Here is a 25,999-nt window from a genome sequence, read left to right on the forward strand (position 1 = left end):
TTTCCAAACCACGTGACCCGTGTTTACATTTTCCCTCAGCTGTTTCTTTCTTCCTTCTCTCCAGCACAGCGTCTCGCCGTTACAACTCTTATTTTCCCCAACCAAACCACTAAAGTTAGCCCAGACCAGGAGTACTTAGTCTCTGGAAGAGGCTGTTATTGTCTGAAAGTGGCTTTCACTGACCGTCGCATTGCACGGTGCGTTCACTTGCAAGAAGTGAGTAAATGCGACACGACATTGTGAGTATTTTTGTTTTCCTTGTGGTTAAGTTCCGTGTGTTTGCGTTTTACCCGGGTTCATTTTTCTGTTCGGCTGCAGTTATGTCCAGTTAGTGAGGACTTGCACAACACAGTAGCAGCGTTGTGTTTGTGATAGGTTGTGTGTGTAACAGCAGGATAAAGAGCCGAGCTTACCTAACCTGCTTTGTCTCTGTTTTGATGATGGCGTACTCGGGGCCCACCAGAAGCTAACCTTAGCCAGCCCCAATCACACAGCTGTTTTTACACACCTTCTGATAAATAAAATGCTAGCCTCCGAGCTAAAGATCGTATCCACCATAGCATATACAGGTTTTATTTCTCGATGTGAGTATCAGGCTGTTGATACGTGGCAAGGGGGTACTTTTTCCGTCACAAATGTTGACATGATCGACGAGGCTGTGGAATTTTTTTTTTTTTTTTTAGTTCTGTGTTGGATTTTTAACACAACTATTACCAGAAACCCACAAGTTGTAATATTTAATTCGTTTTAACAGACCAGTTTTGTGAGTTGCAAACAGCTAAATAATGGGGTTAATCGCACTGCAGAAAGCTGGCCAGCAACTGCGTTTCAGCTCGACAAGTGGGAACAAAAAACTGCATGAATGCTCAGTCGCAGCACAAACTCTCTGTATGTTTAACAGCAGCTTTATTTAATGCACGACTCCCCGTGGGTTCATCGCTATCAGACGTGAGTGTTAATAAGGAAGAATGTTGGCTTCTAAAGGCTGAAAAACATTTCATGAAAACGGTGTTGTTGTTTTGCTCCGTCGTCACACGCAGTGAAGGCAGCGTGTTCGGGCCGCGGATTGGCTGAGGCGATTCTGTCTGTGTGGCAACGGGATCACGTGACCAGGCGCACTGTTGATTGGCTTCCTCGGGTGTCAATTGATGTGAATTCAGATCTGTGCATCTCACCGCATTTAAAAAGGCGACCCCCTTTTTTAGTGGGGTTTTCTTTGCTAACGTAAAAAAAAAAAAAAAAATTATATATATATCAGATAGGGAACCCTAGTTTTAAGATTCTATCTCAACTATCTCAACTATCTTTAGATATGTTCTAATATATATATATATATATATATATATATATATATATATATATATATATATATATATATTACGACATATCTAAAGATAGTTGAGATAGAATCTTAAAACTAGGGTTCCCTATCTGATTCAAGTCTGTGCTCTAGCTGAGCCTCTCCAAAATGTTATTATTCTGGTAATAAAAAAATGTGATGATAAAATTAAGATTATTTTAAACCTAAATCTGCCTGGTCTGTGATTGATTTTGGGACGAACTATAGTTAAATCGTAGAAACAAGCATCTATCCTGTAAGTAGTATTGTACTTTATAATCTTGTTACAGCTGTCACCCTAATAATTCAAGATTAAGCTCAATTTACACGAACAGTGTAAAAGTTTTATTGAAGTAACTAATTTCAAAGCTGCTAAAAATGGCCACATAGCAAAGAAAGGAATGTTTTAGGACTGGAAAGGGCAGAGAATAACAGATACAGACAAAACATGTAAAACTGTAGAATTTAAATGGGGCATACATTCTTTTGACTGTGCATATTGTGTTGTTTGTCATAATTGTTAGAATAATGTAATTCTGTTGAACATTTTTTTAGTGTCTGCACCTTTGTACTACAGAGACTGGTGTCTCTGTTGTAACAGGAAAAGTAGTGGTTGAGGAAATTCCCTCAGTGATGTTAACTGCTTAAACAGGTTTCGCAAACTTGTAAAGTAAAGTTGGAGAGGTGGGCAAACTACTTCTATGCAAGTTGGTACACCTAAAAATAAATGTTGGTTGACTAAATGAACATGTTTTCTTTTGACATCACACTTGCGATGAGATCTATTACTGTATGTTTATGCACAATGCAGAGAGAAAATTAACTAAATTTGATTGCAGCTTACATTTGTTAGAATGATACCTAATCTAATTCTTTTTTCATGTAACATTTACGTAAAGAAACAGAGTGTTGGGTATAACTGAAATAAATTTTGAATACGCAATTGAATGGCTATTGGAAAAAAAAAAGGGGAAAAAAAGTTGATTTTGAAACAAGCGGCAGTATTTATCCATCACAGAGCACTGAAAGGATTTAGTCTGAAGATGGTGCTAAAGCTAAAGTCATTATGGTAAACATTTCATAGATTCACATGTGTGGCTCTGGAAATAAAGGCAGTAGCACGCAGGCTGCTTAAAATACAGGAAAGTCCCTCTCAAAAGGCTGATTTGTTGTTGTTATTGATATACGACATAGATCCTAAACAATCTGTAAACTGTGTAATAATTGAGTCGCACAATTAAATTGATATTTTGTTACATGCATATTGCTTTTACCATATAGACTCCCCAGACTCACTGATAAAGCACTGACTGCACAGGGAAGGTTGAAAAGCCACCCTGCTTGACACTCCATCTGGTTGGAACCATAAATTTGCTCCCTGTAGATTCAGGAAGGTTGATTATGCTTAACACATTTGTCCTCCTTTTGACCCTGCAGGGCATGTCCAATTGTCACAATCTGAGAGCTTTTAAATCTTCAAGACGTGTTAGTTTTCTGAAATGAATATTAAGTATTGGGGTAAAGGTTAAGGCCTAAGAGTGTTAATCTCAAGATTATTGCAGTACTGCATAAAACCATTGTGATTTATTTTAGCGGATTGTGATTAGTTTTGCGTACTTAACAGGGATTGGATTGTTAGGGTTTGATTTACAGCGTCTTGACGTGAAATGAAACATCTGAGTTGTGGGGAAATTTGATCTAGTGGGTGAAAAACTGAAGCACACAAACACCAGACTGCAGAAGTGCTAACTCTGCTTTTCATTTATCTAAATTAATAATATGGCCTAGATTGGTTTTAGCATCTATGATGTGACTGTAATTTTAAAGCTTTTGAAGTTTTGTCAAATTTGCTTATGATATTTGCATTCATTAGCCATTGAAAAATGTAGTTGCAAAACATTTAGCAATGATTGCAACCTGATCCCTTTATAATCTAAAGTACAAACAAGCCAACAACCCCTGACAAAAATACACAGAAGCCGTATTCTTGGTGGTTATTTGAGCAGTTGTTTTAGTTTGTGGCACAGTAATAAAAGAAACAGTGTGTAATCATGTACTAAATTAAACTCTGGTTTTTAAAGACTACTTGATGTCCTTTAGGCATGACCTTTATTCATTATTGTAACTTTGCCATTCAATTTTCTTAATTTCCTTTTTAATTTACTTGAGATTAGAACTACTCTGGAGTTCAGCTGCCTTTCCTGAAGAAAAAAACAAATGTTTTTTTTTTTTTTTTGTCCTCCACACTTTGATATCCTCTGTGGTACCTAAGTGCTTGCTTGGATGGACTTGCTCCAAACCAACTGAAAGGTCTCATATTTTTTGTGAATCAGCCAAGTTTAACTATTCATTATGGTCTGCAGACCCTCTTTTTACTGCACTTTCATGTTCAGAATTAGACTTGTGCAGGTATTGGTTTTAGAAAGGCAAATTGCAGAATGATCTTTCCCAACTTTGGTCCCACAGTGTTTGTTTTGCTCAATAGATCTCACATTTTTACAAAGCCAGAATATTTTGTCAGCAAATAAAATTTCCACGAGATGTACCTTTTAAGTTTTCTAGTACAGAAATAAATAAAAGATAAAAGTAATGATTTCAAGCGGTTTGCCAGAGTGTGTACATTTTGTGCTATGTTTTGTGATGTGCCAAATCTAAATTTGTTTTTATAGTATACGCAGGGATAAACTGATCTCAAGAAATGACAAAATAAACTACAGGCATAAATTGTTTTAACAAAATGTTTGCCTTTCTACGAACTTGCCACATTTACAATTTACTTAGTTCTAGCTGTACAAATTGTTTTCCCTCATTCTTTTAAAAAGCAGCTTCTCACAGAGTTTAATGTTAAAGTAGCTGTTTTACCAGGCTGTTCATTCTTCTGGCTTATATGATGGGAGAAGATTATTTTAAAAGTTGACCTTTGTATTAATGGGCCGTGTGAAACAAAACTGTAACCAGAGTGCTAAAATGTTTAATTAAATTTGCACCTTACGATTATGTCATTAAACCTGAACTTAATAGGCAACAGATTTTTTTTTAATATACTTGCATAGTAAAGTCTATGACTGCTCTCGTAGGTAATGTGCCTTACAAGAATATCCGTGGCTTTTTAAATTTTATTTGTTTTACTGTTTACATTTTACACATTAGAACCACAAAGTTGAGTGCATTTCATTTGGATTTTTGTTATAAACCCAGTACAAAGTAGCACATACAGTAATTATAAAGATGTCTATGGGCTCTTGGGGGGCCCAAGTGTTGATAGGTGTCCAATATGTTTGGCTGAACGATATTAGGAAATCACATTTGTTAAGTATTGCAATTCTGATTTTAGTTGTGGTAAATTGACTTTTCTCTTGACTCCTCACTATGCCGCTTCCAAATCTCCCTGTGACCTTTTAGCATCTGCTCTGCCACCTTTGTTATCCATGGGCTTCTTTTTAGTTGGACTCCATCCAACGGGCTGAAAAATATAACTTGAATGCTAAGTGTTGATTTCTGACACTCAACCTTTTGTAGCCAGAAATTCTAAACATTCATTTGCAATTACCTATTTCCCATGACATTCATCTTGATTAAATATTGTGAAGCCGTCATTTGCAGTTGTGCCATGGACTTTCTAGCTTAAGATTATGTTTGATGCATATAGGTTACAGCTTCATAATCTAACCCTTAACCTCTTCACAACATTATTCTTGTCCTGTCTGCTGTATTACTTGGTCTTTATGACATCCACTGATGTTCTATGACATATCTCTTCTAAAGTCAATCGGTTGCAAAGGATTTTGTTTCCTCGCGAGGCTTGGCAAATTTATTTGCACAGCACATTTGAACAACATGGTGATTCAAAGTACTTTGCATGACGAAAACACAAAACAATGTGGGGTGAAACAAAGTTGAACTAAAGGCAAAAATTAATAATTTTTCTGTTATGAATATATCACAAAGGCAACTCTAAACAAATGGGGTTTTAAAAGGAGCTCAGAGTTTCTACAGTTTTTCAGTTTTCTGGTAGTTTATTCCATATAAGTGCTGCTTCTCCATATTTGTTTCACATTTTAGGGATGGAGAGTAGACCTGAGCCATAAGACCCATGTAATAGATTGCAATCCATGCTTTTCAAATCCTTAGAAAATCAAATGCCATTTTCCTTCCACTTACCAGTTATGCACCACTTTGTGTTGGTTCATCGTAGGAAATTCTAACAAAATGCACGCAGTTGTTTGGAAAAAAAAAGTCAATTGATGTGTATCTTTGTAAGCTGCTGTACATACTAAAGGGATCACAGATTTCAAGCTAGTCATTGTTAAATATATCTTGCGACAAAAATTACAAATTTGTCTCGAAGGAGAAAGCAGGGGTGAGTTATGTAAGTTTACTATAAGAATAACACAGTAAGCCATATTATTCTGGGATTCATTTCTGCGATATCATTTATATTGAAGGAAGTGTTTTGGTTGTCAAACCCAGAGGTTATGCATATAATTTATTTTCTTATTAGCATAGCCTTATCAATTTTACTTTACACTGGATAAGGAAACACACTGTCTGGCAGCGTGTTTCCAGTGTGCTGCCCAGACAGGCCTGTGGTATTTGGTTTCTGCAGGCGAGCCGCTAACTGACGATCTGTTACACGTTTCTTCGTTCTGGGCGAAGATTCTGGGTCACATGAGCCAAGCATGACCTCAGATGGTGTTCGAAGTGTCCCAGTACACAACTATGACATCAGCTGTGTTTCTATAAGCAAAGTTGTTTTGCGCTTTTAAACTGGCGGTGCTGTTTTAACAAATGCTTTTCTGTACTTCCTAATTTGTGCAAAGGTGTTTGTAATGACCCTGTTTCAACAAGCCTGTGGATTATCAGAGGTAGGACTAGAACATCACTCCACAGCATTTTTGCTGGAATACGTTTCTGTTTTTTTTTTTTTTTTTTTTTTTTTTTTTTCAATGTCCGCAGAGGAAAAATTGGATGAAAAATGTTCTGCCGTGGGTCCAACGATGGGGAAGAGAATCAATGATTCTTTTTTGCCTGGGAGAAAAAGCCAAAGGAAAATTACCTCACTGGGTCTCACTACAAAGTCACCTCTGATTTTAATCTTTATTAGCTGAGTCAGATGTGAAGATGCTGAGGAGGCAGAGAAGGAATTCAAATCTTGTCTCTCTGAGCTGCATTACGAGCTATAAATGATCATTTTTGAAAAAAATGCCCATATCCATCCATCCATCCATCCATCCATTTTCCTTCACCCTTGTCCCTCAGTGGGGTCGGGAGGGGTGCTGGTGCCTATCTCCAGCTCACGTTCCGGGCGAGAGGCGGGGTACACCCTGGACAGGTCGCCAGTCTGTCGCAGGCCCATATCCATATCTTTAAGAATTGTTTTGCTTACTTGTCTTGAGATATTTAAGTTTTCAACATATCTTTTCTCTTCTTATTTATGAATTTGTGAATTTTCATAGGGCTCATTACAGGGCTAAAAGCTCCAGAGATTATACAAGACATTAAAAGTAGCAAATCTGAGTATGAAAAAAATGAACAAATGTTCACAAAGTGTTACCAGTCTGAAGCCAACCATGTCAGCTCTGAGTCATTCTGCAGACATTATCTGCCTTGAGCAAAACCAGAACCAGTGTTTTTCCACACCTGAATATCTGGCAGGTTGCATCAAATAAAAGCACAGCTTGACTGAAAATGAGAAATATCCCGCACACTTTCCACTTTAGGCAGTATTCCTTAATATTAATAAAAATGGCTTTCAGTTCCTGGGTCCAAGCTGCAGTTTGAAATTGCTTTTTTTTTTAGTTTTTTTTAAAGAAACTTAATTATAAATTGAGTAAATGAATAAACTGGAGAAAATAAGAACAATTCAGCTCCTTCTATGTCTCTATGGTTTTACATTTCTGAAGAAATAATTTGAGATCTGATGCAAAAAAAACCCAAAAAAAAAAAAACCATGCAAATAAAATTAATCAAATAAATCATAAAAAGCCTAATTAATTGTCAAATCATGGCAAGGGGGAATGCTTACAAACTTCTGATCTGAACAACACAGAGAATATAGTTCTTTAGATACTCAGTGGTGTATAAATTTGTTAATATTATTTTTGTAACAGCAGATATTTTTGCCTTGTGACTGCTGGATGTGCAGAGGTTATAAATTGCATTGATGATGGCTTTGTTTCATTCCTGTAAGTCACATCAGCAGGTCACCATGTATTATGGAGTGGCTCTTGAAGCCAAATTGAGTGAAAACCTCATCAAAGTTATTAATTGCAGTTGTGCTCTTCCTGCTGTGACATGTGAAGATCTTAGGGGGGGGCATGGAAAATTCATCAGCCAGCTTCTTTCAATTGTTAATTTTTCATCATCAGACAGTCTTGGCTGTGCATTAATACACCCCCAATAAGCCTTTCCAATCTGCATTTTACTAGTTAACCTAAGAAGACATGATGTTTTTTTTTTTCTGCAGGGATTTTGAAATAACACAGTTACAATGTTGTTTTTTTTTTTTTCTTAGCTCTCTTGTTGCTCGGACATGAGCCGCATCTGAAGTGACACTCGACGACTCGCGTTGGCAGGACCCCCTCAGCCAGCGTAGATATCCATGCCGCTGTGAGGAGGACTCACTCAACCTGTGTAAAAGTTCAGCCCTTCCGTGTCTCGTCACTTTTCGCCATGGGGGGAGCTGTGAGCGCCGGGGAGGACAACGATGACCTCATCGATAACCTAAAGGAGGCGCAGTACATCCGCACAGAGAAGGTCGAGCAGGCCTTCCGAGCCATAGACCGAGGCGACTACTATCTGGACGGCTATCGGGACAGTGCCTACAAAGACTTGGCGTGGAAGCACGGAAACATTCACCTGTCTGCCCCGTGTATATACTCTGAAGTAATGGAGGCCCTCAAACTGCAGCCAGGCCTTTCCTTCCTTAATCTGGGCAGCGGAACCGGTTACCTGAGCACAATGGTTGGGCTCATCATAGGTATTTCTTTATGCAGTTTTATTTCAAGGGATTGCTTAACATGTGGGATTCTTGGACCTTTTACAGGTTCGGCTTAGCGGATCAGAAGATCATGAAAGAGTTTGTTTATTTCAGTAGTTAATTTCAAAATGGAGACCTTCAATATCATATAGATTAGTTACACATAGTGTTTATTTCTGCAGTAATGACAATTGGTTCAGGTTAATGAAGACAGTTTCTCTCAAAATCCAATATTTTATTGAAACAATAAAAATGTTTTTTTTTTTTTTTTTTTTATCACCACAGTGAGTCTAATTGATTGAGAGACTCCTGAATAAAAATTTTTTTTTTTTTTTTTTTTAACAGTAATGTTTAAAACTGCTGACTCGACAGGGCACTGAAGACAGGTCGGTTGAATTTAAGTTTAAAGTTGCTGGAGGACCGTTGTGAAGTTTTCACAGTCAGAGATTATTTCTGGAACCTTGAGATCTGCTGGTGTTGGTCCAGCAAAGATAATTTCATTCTCCGGTGATACTTGGCATATGTCCATACTTCCAACAGTTATGCCTGGTTTATTGACCGTAGCATCACTGTGCTTGATGGACCTGCGGTGCAAGCTCTTCAGATGTAAACACTCTATAGAGTGTTGTGAAAAGGAAGAGGAGAGACACCAGACCCAGCAGCAAGGAAGAGCGGAAGGCCTCTATTAAAGCATCCTGAACTGCATTAGCTGTATTTATGCTCTAATTTATGCATATGGCGTTCTAAACTGTACAGTATATACTGTACAGCACAAGAACATGCATTTCAGAGTGTGGCATTTCTGCATTAAACCAACTTTCTTTGTTGGTGGTGTGTCATTTTATCATTTTCTGAAAAACTGAAATTACTGATTAATTTACTGAAATAAAATAATCTTTTATGATATTACACTTTGTTACGATTCCCCTGTGTATAATCTAGCTAATTTGGCTGTTTGAAATCTTACCTCATTGTCCAAAAACAGAGCGGCTCAAACATTTCAAGATTGAAGACCATAAATTATGAACTGCTTTGTTTTTCTTCTCAATAAGGGACCTTGTTGAAATGAAAAGCCCATGGTATTTGAAAACCAAATGTCCAAGTGTGTTTGAGATTAAAGCATTGTTTCTGTGTTTATTTCCCCCCCTTTTGTTTCTGCTTCAGGCCCCTATGGTGTGAACCATGGAGTTGAGCTCCACAAGGACGTTGTCGAGTACGCCAGACAGAAACTTGATGAATTCATTAAGAATAGTGACAGTTTTGATAAGTGAGTAAATGCCGTCAGAGTATTTCTATTTTGTTAAGTGTCTTTGTTGTCAGATGCAAACTGTGAAAGAGTCAGTTTTTTTGTTTTTGTTTTTTGTGCCTTACTGTAATCTCTCCTGAATCTCTGACGGTTGCCTAGCAAACAGTTTCATCCAAGAAGCTGCCCAGAACAAAACCACCCACGTAAATACTCTTAAAACAGATCACTGTCAATGTGGACAAATTAAACACAAATGAACGTTAATAAAAGGCTGTAGCTCAGAAGATGGAGAGGTTGTTTCTCAGCTGGAGGGCTGCTGGTGTGCTTTACAATCAGAAGGTTGCTGCTGTTTTGATAGCCAATTTTGCCAGCTGAAGTCAAAATGAAAACCACTTAACTGCTCAAACTGTTTCTCATTTGGAAGGTGTGTTTGATACAAGTGTCTAACTGCGGCTGTACGGTGAAATTTCTTATTGTGAGGCTTAGTTATTTGCCGTTATTCAAGTGCAAACAATGATTTTGTGAAATAGTTTAACCTCTGCCAAATTTGCACAACAAAACAGCAGGGTACGTTTGGGCACAGTAGAGTACCTTTCCACCATATGAATGCATACTGTTATAAAGTGAGTTGTTAATTTTATTTTTAAAAAATGATTAATAACATGTTAGGTTTTTTTTCTGTGTGGCAAAGATCTACCAGCTGCTGTAAACTAATGCGTCAGTTTTAATCAGTGAATCTACTTCTGGGTTTAGTCGCACACTTTAGGAATCATTTTTAGTGTATATTTATTTGCTCCTTGTACATGTGGAATTTTAACACAGAAATTGATCTTTTAACGGTTTTCCACAAACAAATAGATCCGCAGTTATTCAGCACACTTGTGACCTTGCTGTCTGTCATTTTAAAAGGAGCTGCACGTGACACCATTTCGTAAAACAATTGCGCAATAACAAACTTGTCTTTAAATGGGCCACATGTGATTGTTTTAGCCAGGTATATCTGCAGTAAAACGACTTTGAGCGTATAATCCTCTTTTTTATTTATTTATTTTTTTTAACGAGCCCACTGGTTTGGTTTATAAGCATTACATGGACAATGCAGTATTCATACCCTGTGAACTGCTGTCTTACTCTTTGTCATGTAGCAATCAGAAATTTTCCAGACAAGGCATAGATGTCTGCCTAAAGCGAAAGCTCGTGCAAAAAAAAAAAATAAAAAAATAAAAAAAGCATTAATCAGCCCAGAGGAATGAGGTAACTCTGGAACAACTGCAGATGTTTACAACTCTGGTTGGAGAACTTATCTGAAACTAGAGCTTCACAATGTATTGAGTCACAGTTGTCATCGCGGTTTCGACATGTATAATGCCACAGTCGTAAAGGAGTGCCTGGTTGCAATTTCGTGTAGGGCTATGATGTTTCAAGTATCACACATTTACACTCTGCATGTCAGTATAATACCTGGCCAGTTGGATAGATGTTTATCGGCTGATGTAGATTTTAGTGACCAAAGACTCACAGGGAGAAATGGGACTATTGTGATCATGGAAGAAAAAATAGAAGCAGTAAGTGAGGGAAAAGTTGGGTGAATTGTGTGAATTTTTAAAATTTTATTACTTATTTATTTATTTTGTTAATGAATTCCAAGCACATAAGAGAACGTTGTTTGTGCCAGATGTGTTTTCACTGATAATGTCTTGTGCTAAGACATATGTGCTAATGAAGTGTTCTAAATGTATGAATATCTGGAAGATTTATATTTCTGTAAAGTTTGTGGTTCTTTATTCGGTCATAAATGTCAATTTCCCTTATACTGTCCTTTGTGTGATGGCTTACAATGTCCCTGAGTTTCTTTTTATTAGACATTTTTATCGTCATATCAAATCTCACCATTTCTTCCCTCAGTTTTGTTTTTGCCTCTTCAGTGCCTGTTGCACAAAAGATAATGAACACGCACTGCAAAGTCCCTAGATGATGCCAGCTCTATTTACAAATGGGCTCTGTCTGAATTTCAAGGGCCTTTGTCTATTACAAGTCTATTACTGCTGATTCAGACATTTGCATTCTCACTCATGAATTGTTTAGAAAACTTCAGGGCTGCGGTGGACGTGTGAAAACACTTATGCAGCCGTGCTTATTTCTGTCGCTGTTTACAAATGCGGCAGTGACACTGACTGAATGACAAACATGTTTTCCCTGACTGTATTTGATATGTTGATTATTTTTCGCAGGTTTGAATTCTGTGAACCTGCCTTCGTGGTGGGGAATTGCCTTGAAATCTCAACGGACAGCCATCAATACGATCGCATTTATTGTGGCGCTGGAGTGCAGAAGGACCATGAAAATTACATGAAAGTTCTGCTCAAAATTGGAGGCATACTGGTGATGCCTATAGAGGATCAGGTAAGTGCTGCAAGCAATGGAACTGATACAGAGTTGACACACACACACACACCAGTTGCTATTTAAAATTCAAAACATAAGGGAAAACAAGGTAAAATGACTTGCAAGACTCATTACGCAACATTCTCATGCATTATTGAGCCACGACTGCCCCTGGATTTCAACAGCTGTGCTCGGAGCACACGGTGCTGCAAAAATAACAGTTTATTTAAAAATAGACGTTGTGCTGGTGTTGACACACCGTTGGGGCATAAGAAAGTACATGGGATGTTTTGGTGTTTGTGTGGCAAGGAACCTTTGGGACCACAAAGGGAGTCAAGTAAAGCAAAACTTAATTTTGACTCTGGTAGATTTTATTACCCGAGGTTGTAGTTTTGTTTAGTCTGGCTCTCTGGGTTGTGCAATATACATCCAAGAAGACTGAACCAGTTTCTCAGCTTGGTCATTTAAAAAATACTTTCATTTTAAACAATTTATTGCACCATAGTTAAGGTATTAAAATGCAAAAAAATAAATAAATAAAATATCAGCTAGATGGTCTATATAGTGGCTTGAAGAGGTCTTCTAGGATACATCTAGATGAGAATGCAGCTGTTGGCACCATTCCCTTTTTTTTTCCGTGGCATGCTGGCGGCCCTACTGCTGCAAGCAAAAGAATCTCACTAACCAGCCAGAAGAGCAATCCACACTTTCCACACCAAAAAAGCAAAACAAACAATCAACCAAACATTAAGTTAAGGCTACTGCACAAAGATTAGTTTGCACTTTATGCTCGTCATATAAAAAAATGCAAACTTCATGAATGTGTCTGCATGGTTCCCTCTGATGACACGTTAAAAGTTCTGTTTGGTGCTGATAAACTTTTGAAATACTCATTGTTTTCTTCCTCCACAACAAGGTTGAAATTGATCTTTGAGGTGCAGAAACCTCCCGTATTTAGAGAAAATCTGTAGATTGTTAGGAAAGATGTGATTGAAATGGCCGGGGAAATGAGGCTTTATGTGTGTTCACATCAAAATTAGCCTTTTCAGATATACGATGAACCAGCTATGTTTGAAAAGTCTCGGAGATGAAGAAACTTAATCTGGATTAAATGTTAAGAAACAACTTTTGGTATTTTGTTAAGTGAAGTCAATTTAAAGTTGGCCCATTGTTCAATGTAAAGTTTGGGGGACCAGAAAAGATGCATGAGGTTCAGAGAAGGAGGTTATATTTTCCGTGGGCTGTGCTCAGTAATCCAGGCCAAAGTTTCAGAAAATGTGTTCCGATTGAGCTTTCTTTGAGAGATGCACGATTTACACTCAGTGTACACTCAGGACAATTATGAATAATGATTAATTAGTTTATCAATCCATAATTTGCCAGGAGTATCAACACAATGAAATGGATTTATGATTCAACAATCCAACACACTACAGAAAATCAATGTTTTATATATGTTGTTGCTTTATGTGGTGTTGTGCTATACACATTTGTCCTTAATATGATAAAAAAGTACAAGACAAAAACATATTTTTAAAATGCCAAGTTAAATTAGAAATTATATTAACATTTTAAAATAACATTTTGCACTGTTAACATCTCTTAGAAATTAAAATCAGGAATAAACTTGGAAAACTGCAATCTGTATTTGCTTTGTATTGCTAAATAACCAACACCCACTGATCACTGAGGAAACAACATTTATAACAAACTGCAGATCTTTGTAGGATCTGAACAGCTGAAAAATGAAGAGTCTGTGTCTGTGGTAATGCAAATCTTTTTAAGAACAGATTGTTCTTTGTTCAATCTTTTATCAGCACCAAGCTGATGTATTTTCTGCCCTCCTTCTTGTCTGGGGCTCTTTCTTTTTAAATTGATATTCAAAATGGACAAATATGAAACCTTCAAAGGACAGGGAAGGGAAGAAGTGTGCAGAAGAAAACTAAAACACTGTAGGAAAGTCATCACAGGCTGGTAGATTGCTGCTGGAATAACCAACATCTGTAGTTCCCTCTTCTCATTTAGTTTTTTTGTCAGGATGAGGAATCACTTCTGTGAATTTCATTATGAGCAGATTTTTTTTCCGGCTAAGTACATATATGAAACACTTCTGAATCCCCCTTAAAGCATCTGTCATTTTAGCTGAAGCCCTGATTCAGTAATGGTTAAAGACATCTACAGTATGATGTGTTTACACAGAAGAAAAATGTGAATTATTAAATGAAGGCCTTGCTTCATACGCTCACACTTTGTTTTATGAAACCCTCATATCTTTTAAGTGTCCTTTAGCAATGAACGGATGGACTTTGACATCTGGCCTCAAGGTGTCAGCTCTATTAGCTAATAAAAGATGTGTTGTTCCATTAGTGGCACAGCTGGTAGCTGGAGCTAAGGAGGTAAAACTTGTGAATGTCAACAACAAGATTGAATTTGTACAAAGGAAGGAATGTGGTGTCGTGTACAGCACCTCCGTAGGCCAGTAAGTCCTATTCGCTACAGCTGCAGCTATGAAGTAAACACTTAACTTGTTATTGTCAAAAATAACTCCATTTCTCAATCTAGGTTAATAGTTTCTGAAGAACTGTCACCCTGCAGAAGGTCATTTGATATTAAAGGTCTGAGCTGTCGTATATCTGTCTCATCCCGAGAGCTATTCCTGACATATCAATCTGACATCAAATGACAACGTTAGTGATGTGATTGGCCAGCTAATGATAAGCCAGAACCACTGCAGAGCACAGAGCGATGCAACAGTTTTCTTATTAATACTAATTGATTCTGCTTTATAATTTTGTTTTCATTTCTGGCACCTGGAAGAACGAAAACATTTCAAACCTTTCATTTATGTTGTGTGTATATTAATAAAGATAAAGCAGATGTGTCGGGAAGCTCATGAGCACATTTTAGATTTGTTCACTTTGCAGAATTCATTTGCGCGTTAACAGCTGTAACATACCACTAGGAGGAAAAATGTAAATGCATACAGTAAAAGTACAGCACCCTACACACGTAGTTCTATGCATTAATATTTTACTGCATTAACATGATATTGCTTTGTTAAATATTTATGTAAAATCCCATGGCATTGTTTCAAAATCACCAGTGCCACAATTACGTATTCCTCCAAAGATTCCTACAAAAAGTAGTGTTGCTAAAACATTTTTGATGTTTCATTTTAATCTATACTCCCGTTTGTCTGCTGTATAAAAATAATGCCCAAAGACTAATATATCTTGGACACGCATCAAAAATGTATAAGACTAGAATACATGTGGCAAACATGCGACTGTGATAATAGTAATGTTCATAATTCTTTGTAGTTTTATTATTGAATCTTCTTTTATTCTTTTGTTTATGCTTATTTTACACTGACACAACTTTGTATTTCCTCTTTTGTCTTGAGTATATTTTGAACAGGTGACTGTAACATCAAATTTCCCCCCAGAGGTTGATAAAGCATTCTAAGAGGTTGGAAAATAGTAACTAAAATAACATTGTCTAAATTAATATGTAGTATAAGAACAGTAATCAAAGTTTTAAACCGCTGTAATTGTGGCAACTAAGGCTGGACTTTGATCCAATTTTATCTCGGCACAACACACAGTGTGGAGGTCGGTGTGGGATGTTAAACCTCTGCACAGCTCACTGCAGAGGACTGCTACAGAAAGCTGCTAAGTCTGCAGAAGAACTATTGGGCTCCATCTACATGCCAGCCTGTTATTTGGGTGACAGAAAAAGCATTTTCTGTCCTACCATCATAAACAGAAATGGGTAAAATTTTACAAACACTATTGGAACTTCAGCACCTCAGCAACTTCGGCATCTGTGTGAAGTTCCACACACAGTGTTATATTCCTAGATGAGACTATGACATTTTTGCCACACACTGTGGAAAAGCATCCACCATTGTTAAGAATGGTGGAGGTTTTATATTACTGTGAGTTGGTTTTTACCTAGAGTGTATAAATTCTTTGAAATAGCAGGATATTTTTAATAAAATGCTGGTGGCCTGGTAAATAAAAACAAAAACAAAAAAAAAAAAACAGGTTGCCATTAGGTTATCCAGCTTAATGATAGTCCAAATCAGAAATAGTTCACAAGAAACTCAGACACAAAGGTCAGGTTTCAGTTGTCTGAAGTGGCAGCAAATATCCAAGGTTATGTTCCTGATGACATGCAGAATGCAACTCACACACATGGAGTGGCTTTCAACAGCAATTAAAAATGTTCAGGATGAATAAATTCCAAACATTTTCCAGATATAATGTAACATTTAAGACTCAGATTAGTAACATGTTAGAGGGTAAAATTACAACAAATCTACGGCCACTTGACCGTGTGCATCATCTTAATAATACTTTTGTAACGTTTGCATATTTCTGCATTCAGTCTGACTTGGCACTATTTGCACACTCTATCTGGTGGAAGCTTTCCTAAATATATCATGTTGTGTGTTTGTATGGTGTAGGAGTGATTTGTCTTATCTGATTCTAGATCATGATTTAGGCATAATTTACAGGTTTTTTTTTGTTTTGTTTTGTTGTTTTTTTTCCCCCCCAAACAATAATAAAATTTTTTGTGTGTATATGCAGCTGACCCAGATAACGAGAACCGGTCAGAGCACGTGGGATAGCAGGAACATCTTGGCGGTGTCCTTTGCCCCCTTGGTCCAGCAGAGCCGAGCAGAAGGAGAGAAGCCTGACACTGTCCAGCTGCGTGAGTTTCACTGCCTTGACAACAACAATGAAAAAAAAAAAACTTGCCTTGAAGTGGAAAACTGGCTGTATTTTTTAATATATTTTTTTTAGGCACAGTGCATTGAAATAGATTGGAAGCGATGAGTCCTAGAGCAGCGTGATACCATACTTGTTTTGTTTTATGAGATGTGCTTGCAGCTGCATCATGAAGCCACTTTACTCTTCTCTTGAAACACTGGAGCTCACTTTCCTGTCACATTCTTACTTGTTTATGCTGACCTAGTTGAGAAAATGTGGTGGTAGTAGTAGCAGTAGTTGTAGTGTAAAAAATTCTTTGTATTTTTTTTTATTTTTTTTTTTGTGACACATTGTCCTGAAGCACTGTGTCATCCCTCTCTGTCCTCAGCCCCAGTGACCGTCCGCAGCCTACAGGACCTATCTCGCATTTACATTCGCCGCACTCTCCGCAACCTGGCGAATCAGGACAGTCAGGGGAAGGGCACAGTTCAGAGGGTTCCCCACAAGCGCAAAAGGAGGCGCTGTCGTCGGCGGCGCATCAACACCTACGTTTTTGTGGGCAATCAGCTCATACCTCAAATGGTGGAGAGCGAAGAGGAGGAACACGCTGAGGAGGAACAGAAGGAGGCGGCGGCAGAGGAGGAGGAGGAAAGAGACATTGGTGACATTGAAATCATCAAGCAAGTGAATGAGCTGAGAGAACAAATACTGGCTCTGCCTCTGCCGGAGTCGCTGAAAGCGTACTTGCTGTATTACAGAGAGAAATGACTGATCCACTCGATGTCCGTCCTTAATTAGTGCTCTGCCTGCTGAAATCCCGTTTTCTTCGCCCTTTTTTTCAGTTCGATGTAGCATTATTATCACCTAATCTCAAAGGCAACACTGTATTGGAACAAGATGACTTAATGTCAGATCATAATGTTTTGATTTCCATGGGTGTTCGTTTCTCTTGACATTTTTGTTTTTGATCTGTATAAAAACATATGTAAAAAGTCTCCTAAATGGACATTTAGTTTCAGGAAACCGTTTTGAGATACAGATTTTATCAAATCAGGATGTCTGCAGATATTATGCAGATAAAAACTGTATAAATGACAAAAAAAAAAAAAAATCTGTTATGGTTTTGTTAAAATATGATCATACAAAAATGAAAACTTTACTGCACCTTTTGTAGAAGCTTTAACCTGCTGTCACTATATGGGGATTTAATTATACAGAAACGTGCGAGTAAGGCCATATCTGATCCCATTTTTCAACTAAAGATTAAGAACTTCTTGCATAGACATGAATGGGGGGAGAAATACTTGTCTTGATGCATTTTATACCTTCCTGCTAACAAAAAAAAATAGATCACTGGAAAATATGAAATTGGTTCATATATATATATTTTCTACAGGGCACATTTTAATGTTAAGTTTTCTAAAGCATGCTTACATTCTTGTGGGTTCTCACTGCGATAAACTGACATGTTATTTGATGCAATGTAAGCTCTCTACTCTGTTGTCTTTTCTCAAGGATGCATTTAAATAATATATCAGAGGTTTAGCATTTGTAAGGAAATAAGCTACAGATGTTTATGGATAGTTCACGGTTTCAGAAAGGAAGATGTTTAATTAATATTGATCATATTATATATATATATCTCAGGTGTTTCTAGGCACCGTTTCACATGTTCTGACTGATCGCTGGAGGTGATGTCACAAGTGATTAAGTTTAGGAATATGTCTTTTAAAAAAAAAATCATAGGAATTTAAAGGGCATTTATCATAATTTATTTTTTCCCTTTTTAATAGGTTAAGGATTGTAGCTCTGAATAATTATATTAAATTCTATGACTAAATGTGAAAAAAAAAAACGTTAAAAAGCAAAACGTACACAAGAAACAGCAAGCATCATGCAGCACAGAATGCAGCCACAAGTTTGATTGATCTAGTGTTTCTAACACTGAACCTACCTTTAACAAAATAACATAATTCTATAATTAAACAAGTTGGCAGCAGTTAGTTTAAAATAAAAAAAAATAATAATTAATTGTACCTGACTTCTGACCAGCATTGTTACTCTTATATGCTCTTCCTTCAAGCAAACTAGCTTATTTTATATTGGTGAGCCATGCAGTGAATGTGCAAGTCTGCCTTTTCTTCAAACAAATAGTCGGGGTTTTACTTGTGAAGGTTTTAGCTCTCTATGGTGACGTAGCTGTTGAAACGTTATACTGAGGATGTCCGTCGTGTAAACTCCAGAAATTCACCAGCATTTAATTTTCACATGCCGTTTAACCCTAAAAAGTCACGTCAAGCTAATGCTACCCATGTAGTGAAAGGAGAGGGAGTTAAAATAGCAAAGTGCGATCACATTGCGGCTGCGGTTTGGCTCAGAAACTGGAAGAACATCCTGAAGAACATTTTCGTTTTGTACACTTAAAAAGTAAACAGTGTTTTAAAAGAAAACAGTTTTCACTTGAAAACTTCGCTCTCAGCTACTTCTTAGTAGTTTGGCTGTTCACTGCCTGCTCAAGCTGCATTATTACCCATAGATGAACTTTGTAGCAAAAGTGCTCAGTCCATCTTTTTGTTGTGCTACCTATCGGTGGTCATATATTCAATCTATCCTCATGAAAATGTTGGTACTTTTATACAGGAAGCATTTCATGTTTACTGTACTGCTATACTTGATCAGGCACTGCAGATGCAGGTGATCCGCCGTCATCCTTATAATGTACTCACTTCCAGTTTTGCAGAAAAAAATGCTTTACAAAAATGGGTTAGTTTTGAAAAATAATGTAAAAGTTGATGAGGATTCATTTTTGTTTCATGCTGTTGATAGCTTTCTTTTTCCTTTTTTGTTTGCTCTATGATATTTGCCCTTTAAAATGATTAGTTGGTTCCATGGCCTTGAGACAAGTTGAATTCTGTACAGTGCTGATGTTTTTTTTTTCTTCTTCTTCATTTTTATGTTTTTAATCAAAAACAATGCAAAATCACAATTGTCCAAGATTTTGATGCCTTTTGTATCCTGGACTACAGTTGTGTCCAACAAAGCACCTTAATCTGCAGTCCTCAAGTAAAGAAAATATATATATAAAAAAAGGTACCACTCTTGGCTATAATTGGGGACTGGACTCATTGTAATGTAAATTCACCTTTAATTACAAGGTACCCCAAGTACTTCCCTGATAGCGGTGGCTTTTAAGTGCCAATGTACCCCTGCATCATGTTAGGATTTCTGTGAGCTTCCTGGCACAGTAAATTATCTAAACAAAGGTGTTTTTGTACAAAAAAAGAAAAAAAAAAAACATTCCACACTGAAAACCAGAACGGCGCTGGCCTGACATTTGTAGGTTTTCCTTATACTTCACTGTCACACAGTTGGACAGTCTCTTCATCTTTCTTTGAATGAACCTTTCGTATTGGAAAAAAAAAAAAAAAAAAAAAAACTAAGTTGAATGTTGTTGATATGAATTTTCTTCAATATAAAAGTGATATAAGCAGTATATATTGTTCTCATATGATTTTTTTTTTAAAAATTTTTTCCATCTAGTTTAATTTGCAGTTGACTTGTTGTAGCACACCCCCTTTTGCTGTACTGTATCTTCACACTGGGAACTCCACTGCTGTCTGCTACGTAGAAAATATTAGCTCTCAATTTTAGTCTGATGTACTGAAAAATAGTTTTGTTTTGAAAATGAGCTTGATTACTTCTCTTGTAGATTTGTTTTGGGGGTTTTTTTGTGCGTGGGGAGATGATTTCTATTTTCAGTAAGTTTATTTTAATTTGCATAGTTTTTAAATGTTCTTGACGGATAGTTTTTAGTTTAGCAGCGCAGATTCTTATCTTGTAATTACCAATAACAACCAAACAGTCCCATTTGATTTGCACAGCCTCCATTAAAATTCACATGACGCATCTGAGCCGCACAACTGTTTATATACCATAACCTGAAATGTAATTGCTAATTAGTGAGCGACATTGAATCCGGCAGACGTACAGCTGAGACTCTGAGGTCGCCCCTTGCACCAAAGTTAATGGGATGGCTGTGATTACATTTAACGTGGACGAGATTCGACTATTAAAACTGCTCCCAGTAAAATAAACAAGCTCGTGACTTGCCCTGCACTCTCTATTTTGGATTCTTTTTTTTCTTTTTTTTTTTTTTCTTTTTTAAGCCAAATCAGTCCAGCTTCTCTTTGTTGGGGCGATGGGTTGATTGTTCTCAGTGTGTGCAGTTCATTTTGAAAATGTGTTGTTTCATTGTAACTGTGTGGCACAAAAATAAAGGTCACAATCACTTTGCTTGTCTTCCAGTCATTGTAATGCGCTCTTAATGTTATGTTCCATGGGAGCTGAATTTCTTTAGACTTGTTAGCGAGGCGGATTAGAATCAAAAGAAGATCCCGTTGAATTTTGTTTCTGGATCCTGATTGCTCGCAGAGTACATACAAAAGCGTTTCCCAGTGCTTGCGTATATTGCCTGGTGGGGATACTTTTGTGAAAGGCTTGCAAATAAGAGGACCGCTCATCCAAAGAGCCTCAAACTCGACACTGATCCTTTAAAGTGTTGAGAAATGCACCTGCCAAAAAAGTGAAGCAGATCAGACAAAGAGTTGTCAAAATAGTGCTTTTTATGTGCTCAAACGTAAAAAGCTGCTGCCTCAGACTGGGGATTTGCTGAATATTAAGTGTATGGGAGAAGTGCGCTGGGGTGACTGACAAAAGGCAGATGAAGAAAAAGGAAGCAGAGATTTCCTGGTTGTCAGTGGCAAACAGCATCTTTCATTAGATGCTTTTAAAATTTTTATGTGTTGAGGTCAGGCTCGGAGAAACCCTGACAAGGTCCTCAGGAATGTTTCTCAGAAAAAGCTCGGAGAGACCGTGGGAGTTTGTTTTAAAGGATGAATGTTTTTTTTTTTTTTTTAAAGGATGCCATAATGGAAGTGTGCATATTTAATTTGACACAATATCTTAATAGAAGCTGAAAAGTGGTTTTACAGTACTTGGCAAAAGTATGTACTGCTTAAACTTTTTTTTTCACTTTGCCACATTACAACAACACACTGCAATGCATTTACGTTGTTTTTTTTTTTTTTTTTTTTTTTTTTTGGCTGATATTTTTTGTGACAGACCAACAGAAAATAATGCATAACTAGAAGAAGGTAATGGTGGTTAATATATGTTTTACAATAAAATTTGGAAAATTTTACCATATATTTGTTTTTGATATCTTCATGTAAATATTTTGTGTATCAATTTTAGCTGCAATTTTCATCTCCACTGTTTTATGCAAAATAGTTTGAGTTCAATCAGACTTTATGTTCAGCATCTGCCAATGCCAACTGGTTTTGACATAGATTCTTAGATGAATTTAAGTCTGGACTTTGACTTTGACCCACTGTAGCTCTGGGTGTTTTGTTTAGGCTTGATGTCTTGCAGGAAGGTGAACATCAAGTCTTCTGCAGCGTCTCTCAGGTTTCCTTCACATATTATCCTGTATTTAGCTCCTTCAGTCTTCATGACCTTCATGTCTCCTTCATGACCAGCTTTCCTCACCCTGCTGAAGAAAAGAATCACCACCACAGCATGATGCAGCAACTACCATGTTACATTGTAGGAATGGTTTGCTCAGGCTGATGTGTAGTGTCGGTTTTCACCATAGGTAGCATTTGACATGCAGTCCAAAAAAGTTCATCCTTTCTACTCCTGAAGATAACTGAATGCACTTTATTCATGGCATCATAGCGTAAAGGGATATTTTCACTTCACACTTACGCACTTAAATTCCAACAAAGCACATTAAAATTTGTGGTAATGTGAAAAAGTGTGGAAAAAGTTCACCAAAAGTTTGGAAAAAGTTCAAACAATATAAGTATTTTGCCATGGGATTGTATTTGAGCAAAGTAAATTCACTCATGACTGAGCCGTGATACAAAAGTTCTCATTTATTGATTTATTTCACTGCATATCTGTTATTAAAACATCTGCAAAAAAAAAATAATAATAAAATAAAGTCAACCTTACCCTCTAGGTTCCTGTGTGGCACGGTTATTTCTTATCAAGATTGTTTTTAAAGCACAAAATCATCACACAGACTTTCTTTGCATAGACTGCACCACCGCCGCTTTCCATCAGACGCCTTAACAAGGCTGCACAGCACGAAAATGCTTTGACCCCTTTTAATTTGCTATCCTCCAGAGTTTCTCTTACCCAGGGGTCTCCTCCTCTGTAAATAGGAGGTAAGAGTGAGAATAATTACTTTAATTGACCTGAACTCTTTGTGATTATGATAGTTTAGCTGCCACTCTGCAGCATTTACAAACAGTTTGAAACAGAGACAGGTTAAAGGGAGTAACTGAAAGCATTTTAAGCTAGGATATTGGATATTTCTGTTTTCCTCCTGACCATTTCTCATTAATGTAATATTTACAGGGTAATCTCAAGCAACGATAAAAAAAATACATGATGGCTGATTTTATACTTGTAACTGGTTCAAAGAGTAAATGACAAAGAGAGCATCAGTGTATGAGCTTTTAACCTCTGGCACGCATCAAATATCGAATACTTTAATGCCAAGTAGTAGTGACAGTCCTTCAAGTTATGCTTTATGGTTATCTGAGTTTATTCAAATGTCAGTGTTTATTTACATAATTGTTTTGAGAAGAGATATTATAAACAAAAATTGATTTTTTTTCTTTTGTTTGTCCAATTGAGGCTGTTTAATGATGAACCTGATGTTCATAGTCATCTTCTTTATCCACCAACAAAATAAGCAGCAATAGACTTTCAGCCAACCTGTTCAGTGACCCAAAAACAGATGTAAATGGTAAAATGGTAAATGGACTAAACTTATACAGCGCTTTTCCAATCATTTTGACCACTCAAAGCGCTTTAAACTAGAGTCACATTCACTCACTTGCACTCACAAACGCTCACACGTTTATAGACCGATACGCAGATCGGTAGATGTGTTTGTACTTCACAATGCTGAGTGTCAGGCAAGGACAACACAAGAAACAACCTAAAACATACATTTCTCTCACCAGCAATGTTGCTTTTTAGTTATAGGTGGACTCTAATCTGAGGTAAATAAATCTGACTTTAAATGAGTCTTGAATTAAATTGTCCGTTTAAAAACACAAAAACACTTAAAATGAGTGTAAACTCTTCCTATAATCCAGTCGAGGCTATTTATTTTTTATTTTTTTTGTCTTTGAACAGGTTTACATGTTTTAGAAAAAAGTGCTTTTTCATATTTTTAACTCCAGAGGCTAGATGCATAAATCATGTGTACACACACACACATCCGTACGCACACGCACGCGCACACACACACACGCACACACACACACACTCACAAAAAATCATACATATGCTTTCACCTACTTATGCTATGAGAATATTGAGCCGGATTATTCAGATCACTTATTTAGAGAGTGATTTCATTCCAGTAGGATAAAGCAAAAATGAAAAAAAATGTGGAGATAATTTATCATGATTGTAAAAGGTTTTTACTAGAACAGAAATGAGAACTAACTATCTGAATACTATACTATACTGAATATATATATCCCAAATAGAAGGCTTCCTATCAGGGTATATAATCATAGTACAAAAAAGGAGTTCTTGTACATATTTTCATAATTATTGAGATTTTTGCAATAAAGCAGAAACGTCTTGCTCAGAAAAGATCATCTAGTGATAATGTGTTGTTTGCCTCAATACTTGAAAATAAGACTTTTTATGTCATCATATGAATTTAACAGTGGTATTGTGTTCAATACATTTAGTTGTTTTGACATAAAAAGATTTACTTTGTTGAGATAACTTTAAATAATTTTGCAATCATGAAACAAAAGCAAAGGAAGAACATAATGCGGACAGATTTCTAAATGTGAAATGCCCCGTTAAGGAACATCTGACTACTGTGGTACCAAACTGAAGTGTCATGACAGTGACAGTGAACAATGAAACTAGGAGTACTAAAATAACCTTCTGCACCATAATCAATTAGTTAGTTAGCTAAAGATAAAATAATATCCAGCCTGTAATCTGAAGAAAATCACATTAAAATTAATAATAAAAGCAAGTAAATCCATTATTTCAAGGAAATGCATGTTGTTCTTGAGGGACAAAGAAATAAAAATGGCTTGGTTTTCTTAAGACAAACGAACTTGTGACCTTGGGAAAAAAAATCACATCCAAATTAGCTTGCAAACTAAGATAAGGCTGTTATCCCAAGAGAAAATCCCACCTTATTATCCCCAGATGAAAAAAAAAAAGAAGTCAGTTTGTGATATTAAGAAAATCCCATGCTAATTAATAATCTTTAGTAAATTCGTACTTAGTTTCCATTAAAATGAAGGATTTGGTAGTCTAGAGAAAGTAATTCATATGCTTTTATGAGTACAAACCCACACAGCCATGAGTGTGCGCATCTTTATGCATCTAGCCCAAGATTCTCAGTGAAGTTTCACAGAAAAAAGACAAGCTACTGAGGGAAATTACCAGCAATTTCTGTTTGATGTGATAATCATGTGGTTGTCTGAGGCTTGAAAGAAAGACAAAAACCCATTTCATGTCCATCGAGTCGCTCTCAGAAGGTTTTCAAAGAAGAGGTTCAAAGTCAGGTCCAAAGTAATTCCTGAAGTCTTCAGAGATATCAAGTGTAATACTCACAAGGAGGTCTTTTATTCTACTAAAGCGTCCAGCTACCCGCAACACACTTATAGCCTTGATCCACGTTCAGCTGTTCGTTGTCTGAGGCGATTCTGGTCTTTTAAAAGAGGTCCGGAGACAGCAGCACCTGTCAAGTGGTGTATTTCAGTTTTGGAGTCTGTGAGTTGCAAGAGAGGCTGGACAGAGAAGGAATCCCAGCAGTCGTAGCGCTGCCCTGGCTCTCCACAAACACTGGGTCCAGACAAGCAACTTTGGCAGCAAAGAAAGCGTGAATACAGTGAAGAACAGCAAAGAGGTTTGAGAACTCCAGCTCCTAAACAAAAGCACAAGATCAAGCATTTACAGTTAAAACCAGATATTTACACACATACACTGTATAAAAGACACCAAATACTTTTTTTTTGCCTCAGTGTAATGAAATTAAATCACTTTTATTTATTTATTTTTTTTACTTTTAGGTCAGTTAGGAACATTAAAATCATTTTCCAAGAGCTCAATGTCAGAATAATAACAAGGACTTGACAAAGACATCCATAATTTTCTCACAATAGTTTGGTGGAGATTTGAACCATTCATGCTGACAAAACTGGAGCGACTAAGTGAAGTCCGTAGGCCGCCTCACTCACAAGCACCTTTTCTGCCTACACATTTTTAATGGGACTGAG

General features: G+C 36.9%; 2 protein-coding genes across 4 annotated transcripts in view; one reads left to right on the forward strand and one right to left on the reverse strand.

The window, feature by feature from the left end:
* On the forward strand, positions 1-20,953 carry pcmtd1 (protein-L-isoaspartate (D-aspartate) O-methyltransferase domain containing 1). 2 transcript variants are annotated; one of them, XM_007548670.2, is made up of 6 exons: positions 1-239; positions 7,854-8,318; positions 9,483-9,585; positions 11,796-11,967; positions 16,542-16,665; positions 17,053-20,953. In XM_007548670.2, exons 2-6 carry the CDS (start codon positions 8,012-8,014, stop codon positions 17,430-17,432), a joined length of 1,086 nt encoding a protein of 361 aa, XP_007548732.1. In that variant the 5' UTR covers positions 1-239; positions 7,854-8,011; the 3' UTR covers positions 17,433-20,953. The 2 variants fall into 2 exon arrangements, with proteins under 2 accessions (XP_007548732.1, XP_007548733.1); XM_007548671.2 differs by having other exon boundaries at positions 1-216.
* The window catches only part of sntg1 (syntrophin, gamma 1), a 63,995-nt gene continuing 57,744 nt past the window's right edge, over positions 19,749-25,999 (reverse strand). For both annotated transcript variants that reach the window (XM_016669743.1, XM_007548672.2), the window contains exon 19: positions 19,749-25,647. In XM_016669743.1, the coding sequence (XP_016525229.1) occupies positions 25,465-25,647 (183 nt within the window). In that variant the 3' untranslated portion in view covers positions 19,749-25,464. The remainder of the gene's footprint in view (positions 25,648-25,999) is intronic.

The sequence above is a fragment of the Poecilia formosa genome, unplaced genomic scaffold (genome assembly GCF_000485575.1).
Source record: "Poecilia formosa unplaced genomic scaffold, Poecilia_formosa-5.1.2 Scaffold27, whole genome shotgun sequence".
NCBI lineage: Eukaryota > Metazoa > Chordata > Actinopteri > Cyprinodontiformes > Poeciliidae > Poecilia > Poecilia formosa.

Coding starts and splice junctions, on each gene's coding strand:
- pcmtd1 (XM_007548670.2), top strand. CDS start 8,012: ATGGGGGGAGCTGTGAGCGCCGGGGAGGACAACGATGACCTCATCGAT. Junction 9,586..11,795: donor AATAGTGACAGTTTTGATAA/GTGAGTAAATGC, acceptor TATTTTTCGCAG/GTTTGAATTCTGTGAACCTG. Junction 16,666..17,052: donor GCCTGACACTGTCCAGCTGC/GTGAGTTTCACT, acceptor CTCTGTCCTCAG/CCCCAGTGACCGTCCGCAGC.